The sequence below is a fragment of the Nicotiana tabacum genome, chromosome 5 (assembly GCF_000715075.1).
Source record: "Nicotiana tabacum cultivar K326 chromosome 5, ASM71507v2, whole genome shotgun sequence".
NCBI lineage: Eukaryota > Viridiplantae > Streptophyta > Magnoliopsida > Solanales > Solanaceae > Nicotiana > Nicotiana tabacum.
In genome coordinates, this window is record NC_134084.1 from 69,855,397 (window position 1) to 69,861,647 (window position 6,251).

General features: G+C 37.8%; 1 protein-coding gene across 1 annotated transcript; it reads right to left on the minus strand.

The window, feature by feature from the left end:
* Positions 1–5,155: 5,155 nt before the first annotated feature.
* LOC142180808 (uncharacterized) lies at positions 5,156–5,881 on the minus strand. Its single transcript, XM_075252888.1, has one exon. The coding sequence runs from the start codon at positions 5,879–5,881 to the stop codon at positions 5,156–5,158; it is 726 nt and encodes a 241-aa protein (XP_075108989.1).
* Between the last annotated feature and the right edge of the window lie 370 nt (positions 5,882–6,251).

Sequence of the window (6,251 nt, forward strand, 5' to 3'; positions counted from 1 at the left end):
TTACTCCAAAGCATATGAATTTTTAAGCACTTATCATGAACTTCATAACACTTCAAATGCTCAAACACTAATGTAAATGAAAGTAGCAATCAAGTCAAGACACTAAAGCTTCAAGATTTGCATCTCTATCACAATCAACTTTCTTTGGTTATTCCTTCCAATTGAAAATGGGATTAAATTCACAACTCAAATCTCATGTGCCCTCACATTTAAGAGAGGATCCACACTAATAAATTTTAATTCAAAACAAAAATGGGATATCAAATGAAAAGAATTAACTCTCTCAAAACAATGTTCAAATGCATACACGTAGTACCATAGGCTTGCCTTTCATATATTCCTCCACTAATATAGACAACTTGGTTCGAAATCAATTAGGACTTAAAGGGTTGTAGTTTAGGCTTTTGGTTAAGGTAGGGTACAATTTTGGTTAGAGTGACTCAAAACCTCCCCAAGCACTACAAAATTTAAAATTAAAATCCACTTCCTTCAAGAACATTTTCCATCATTTCTTCACTTTTCATTCCACACTTAATCTTCACTTTATTCACAACTTCTTATTATTATTTTTTTAGCAATCCGCTAGGCAAGCACCTAGGGCTATTTTTTATATATAACAAAATAAAAAACAAAATACAATGTCATGATATCCTACAAAAATGAAAGGAATAAAATTTGAACTTAACAAATAGCCTATTATCAAATTGAGCATTGCACTCAAAATTGATATGACATTAATGCTATTAAACTTTGTATAATACAAATCTAGCCCAAATATGTCCTTTGCTTCCTTGTAAATGCATTCCATTAAAGTCCAATTCAAATGTGTACCATGTTGATTATATCCGTAGTCAAAATCCATGTTACTCATGCTTAGCCATGTTTGATCTGCAGAAACATGTGTTGTCTACTCTAATCTTGCAATCCTTTATTTTTAGTGAAACCGTGCTAATATTAAAAAAATAATTTGCCTTTGTTTAATTCCCAGGCGTGCGATGACTCCTCTGTCCCCATTTCTTAGTGCTTGATGTTAGCGAGAATGAACATCCATCGTGAACGTCGAGCAGTAAAGCTGAAGCATAAGAAATGTATCCCAATGTACTAGCGCCATGCCTTTCTGCATCCAAGATAACTTTCCATGTGTATTACATTTTTCCATGTGCTACTTTAGTTTGACAGCATGTGTTGTCTTCCATGTGATCCAAAGTAGTTCAAATGAAAGGCCGTCTAGGATCAAAACGCGTTCTTCCTGCTTTTGTCGAATAGCAGGTTTCCAACAGGCACTACAAGGCAAGCTAAAATCTTCCACGAATAAACAATTATAAACCTGCACTTCCTCAAAGTGAATAGGTTGTGCATTAGAACACTCAGCCCAGCATTTCGAAAACAGTACCATATTGTTTACTGCATTTGTGAAGTCCAATGCTGTGTCCCATTCTTTAAGTGTGACTTGCACCACATCCAAACTTCTTATTAAGATAGGCCTTAATCGCATGCTTATACTGACTGGCATTGTTCTTTGGAACTTCATGGACGCTTCTATGCCTTTTGATAGCCTCGTGAACTCCTTTTTAGTATTGAATTCAGTAGCTTCCCAAGTATGCATACGTGCATATGCTCCAATTAAACAAGCGTGCAATAAACAAAATAAAAAGCTGTGAATGTTTGCTCAGCTTTTCCTCGAAAACACGACTTTTCCACCACGCTGGTTGTTGAGCCCATGTGTGTGTAAGCTTCTCTAGCTTAGTCGTTTGTTTGTAGCATTCAGAATGTGAGCTTCCATCTTTTGTCGAGAAGTTGGTTTGTTTTATGTTTCCAACACGCATGCTGATGTTTGTTCCACTCGTTTGACCAGTTCCCCAGTGCCTTTCATCTTCCAGCATTAAACAATTATAAACCTGCAATTCCTCAAAATTCCCTAGCATGCTGGTGCAAACTCCAAACGAATTGGCATCTATTTCTATCCAGAACTTGACATGCCCATCATGTTTTCCATGCTCCCATTTTGAGGAGAATTGCATGCTCCCCATAACACAATTGTTACATGGAAGTCTCGATCCATCCCATTTTTCTTTAAACCCTTTTGCACCTGCTGCTGCATCAACACTTTTACTGAAATGTTATCTTCCGAAAGGGTATTGAATTTGTCGAATCCAGTACTTCCCTTTGATGTAATTGACTGCCATGAAATGAACATTGTAAAAATGCCAAAGCCGACCTTTAATGTCCTCCCAGTGGATTGAATGCTATGCATTAATACCACCACTTGAGATTCTACTATAAGATTAGGCTTTAGCTTCTATGAAATACCTGCAAAAAAAATAAACAAAGTTAGCCGAAATATTGCTATCCAAACTCTCCTCAAGAATGATTCGAGTCTGATAACAAAATGAATCCTCTTTTCCTCCTAATTCCTTGCAACCTTCACTCTTATGTAAGGACATTGCATCTTATCTTCGCTAATAATTCTCCTTCCTTTTGAGTCCATATCCCAGAAACCATGGCATTCAGTATTTCCTTCATCTAGAGCATAATTGGCAAGGTGGTCTGCTAATGTATTCCCTTCTCTGAATATGTGTGTGACCTTGATGATACTTTGTTCCTTTAATCTTAAAATCTCCTCTACATGTTCAGTAATATACCAAGGAGGCTTCCATGATTCCTCTATAATGTTCTTTAATAGCATAGAATCTGTCTGCAGCCATATTTGGAAATAATTAAGATTTTTGCACATCTTCAATGCCTCCACAATAGCTACCGTTTCTGCTTCATTGTTGGTTCCTTCAGAAATCTCCCTTCCTTCTTCATATATCAAATCACCTACCTCATCCCTTATGCAGAAACCAATTGAACTCCTCCCTGGGTTCCCTTTACATGCTCCATCTGTATTCACTTTGATCCATCCTTTTGAAGGAAATTCCCATAACACTTTATCATATTTCACTCGAGGTGTGTATTGCTCCATCATTGTCAGTAAGTCTAGCCACTTGTGAGGCATACGTAGTCCAGGCTTTTTCAGTTGGACCAGAGCTTGCACAGTAGATGACACTTGGTAAATAACTCTGCTCACTGACACTGCTTCTCCATATTTCAAATTGTTTCTTCTCTTCCAAAGTTCCCATACAATGCATGCAGGTAAAGCTTGCAGGAGTGGCTTCAATCTAGGTACCACTGGTGCTGTCCAATACTTTGTAATTGCTTGATGTAATGACAACCCATCTAATACAATTCCTGCTCTCCTCAGGAAGTAACTCCAAACACTTCTAGCTGCATTAGATGCGAAGAACAAATGTAGTAATGACTCCTCCTTAGGATCAACACAACACCAACATTTAGATGACATGGAGTATCCTAGTTTACGCAGGAAATCATCAAGTGGCAGTTTGGCTTTCCACACCTTCCACAGGAAGAAGGATATCTTGAAAGGTAAACCTTTTACCCATATCATCTTGTAAGCTAATCTTGGGTTGGCTCTTCTTCGCAGGTAATCCCATGCAGACTTTATTGTAAAATGTCCCCTTGTTTCAAGCATCCATAAAGGAGTATCTAACTGTGAACTTTCAGTTGGTGGTCTGATATTCTGCACAAAGTGGTGTGCCAAATCTTCAGGTAGGCTCTCAAACATTTTATCCACATTTCACATACCATTTTCAACCAGATCATTGACATTATGAATATCCTCATCGATACCAAACTCTGCAGGTACTTGAAAATATAAGGCTCCCATCTCAGTCCAAATGTCGAACCAAAATATAGCTGATCCCATTCTCAGTTTCCAGTAGATTTGATGCTCAATCAAGTCCCTACATTCTAGCATTTTTCTCCACACGTGGGATCCCCTCTTCCAAGGTACAATTACTGCATTTAGTTTCTTGCAGTACTTTTGACTAATAAATGCACTCCACAAACTGGGCTTTGTCCTGAAATTCCACCACAATTTGCAGAATAGTGCCTTGGATACATCATGTAGGGACCTGAAACCTATTCCTCCCTCCTCATAAGGCATACAAAGGTTAGTCCAAGACGCCCAATGTCTAGTGCTGCCTCCCACATTGCTACTCCAAAAAAACTTGGCAAAAATGCTATGTAATTTGTTGATCACATAACATGGAGGATTAACTGCTGACAACATATGAATTGGGATACTCTGCAGGACTTTTGCGATCAACACAGCTCTGCCTCCTACATATAGGAGTTTTCCTTTCCATGACTGCAGTTTGTCCATAACCTTGGTGATTAATCCCTGGTAATAGTCTCCCCTTTTTCTTTCATAAAAAATACGACAGTCGAGATAAGTCATAGGGAAACCTTGTCTTTTTATGCCTGTAATCCTTTCCACCTTGTTAATCACCTCATTATCCGTTAAATGCAGGTATATGGCTGATTTTGCTTTATTCACCAGTTGACCAGATGATGATTCATAGTCTTGCAAAACCTCCATGACAAGTCTCAACGAAGTTTCATCAGATGAGCAGAAAATGATTATATCATCAGCATATATGAGATGATTTATTTTTGGGCTCCATTTTGGCATTCCAAATCTACAGAAATATAGGTTAGTGTGCAGTGAATTCAATCCCCGAGAAAGTGCTTCTGCTGCTAGAATGAATAGAGTTGGTGACAAAGGGTCACCCTTTTTAACTCCCCTCGATAATTTGAAGAAACCATTAGGCTGACCATTTATAAGAATAGAGTACCAATTGTTCCCAATCAAATCAAATATCAAGCCAATAAAAGCTTCAGGAAATCCCATTTTCCTTAGTATTTTTGTCAGGAATAGCCATGATAGCCTATCGAAAGCTTTTGTCATATCAAGCTTAATCACAACGTTTGGACCTGCTTTTGTTCTCAACCTGATATCCGTAATGATTTCTTGAGTTAACAGTACGTTCTCAACTATGCTTCTGCCCTTCACAAAACCTGTTTGTTCCTCTGAGATTATGTTTGGTAATAATTCGACCAACCTCTCATGAATAACCCTGGAGAAAATCTTGTTAACAAAGTTGGTAAGACTGATTGGTCTCATGTCTGCAAATGTCATGACTTCTTTTTTCTTTGGTAATAAAACCAGGTTTGTGTGCGTTACACTTTTTGGCAACTGCTGGCCGTAAAAGAAAGCGTTGACCATGCGAACGACATCTTCTTCGATAATTTCCTAGCATGTTTGGTAAAAGGCTCTAGTGAATCCATCCGGTCCACCAGCTGAGTCCCCATTCAACCCCATAACTGCTCTCTTCACTTCTTCATTGGAAGGCAAGGCCATCAATCTTTCATGTTGATCACTATCTACCATTGAAGGTACATGACTTAGAATATCAAAATCATTTGGAACTGCACTCTCAGTAAATTGATCCTTGTAGAACTTTTTTGCTTCTTCTGCTATTAAATGATCTTCTTCAATCCAGTTACCAAGGCTATTCTGGATCCTTGATAATTTCAGTCTCTTCCTTCTGCCATTAACTTGATCATGGAAGAATTTAGTGTTTTTATCGCCATCTTTGAACCATAACATGCCAGCTTTTTGTCTCCAGAATTCTTCTTCTAATGCAAGATATTTAATCATTTCAGCTTGGACCTGTTGTAATCTTTGTCTATTCATCTGTGTAGGATTGAATTCAAATTGTCTTTCATGAACCAAGACCACCTCCTCAAGGCTTGCAATCTTCTGGAATATATTCCTATATGTAGCTCTTCTCCGGGAAGATAGTGCTTGTTTAAGCTTCTTTAACTTGTAGTTAAAAATGCAGAAAGGGTTAGCACTAAAATCAGCATTCCAATTCTCCTTTACTACATCTTTGAAGGTTTCATGCTTTGTCCAGAAGTTAAGAAATCTGAACGACTTCTTAATTGGAGGAGTTTCTATATCACATTTCAGCAGCATTGGGCAATGATCAGACCCGATTTTGGATAGGTGAGTTATCTCCAAGTGAAACCTTCCTTATTGAACAACTTCCTTCATTGGGCAATCACCTTCCTTGATTTTGATAAGAAGTGAAACCTTCCTTGATTTTGAAACTCCTCTATATATTATTAGATTTTTTTTTTCTTCATTCCTTTTTCAAAATCAAGGAAGGTTTCACTTCTTATCATTCATTTTTTTCTACCTTCCACCTTTTGAACAACTTTCATATCACAACTTTTCCAACCTGCACCCCCAAACATAGGCTTTTAGCCTATGTTTATACTTTCAAAGTACTTAGGGAGGTAGGGTACCAAAAGCTAGATCAATAAAGAACAAAGAAATAAAGTTT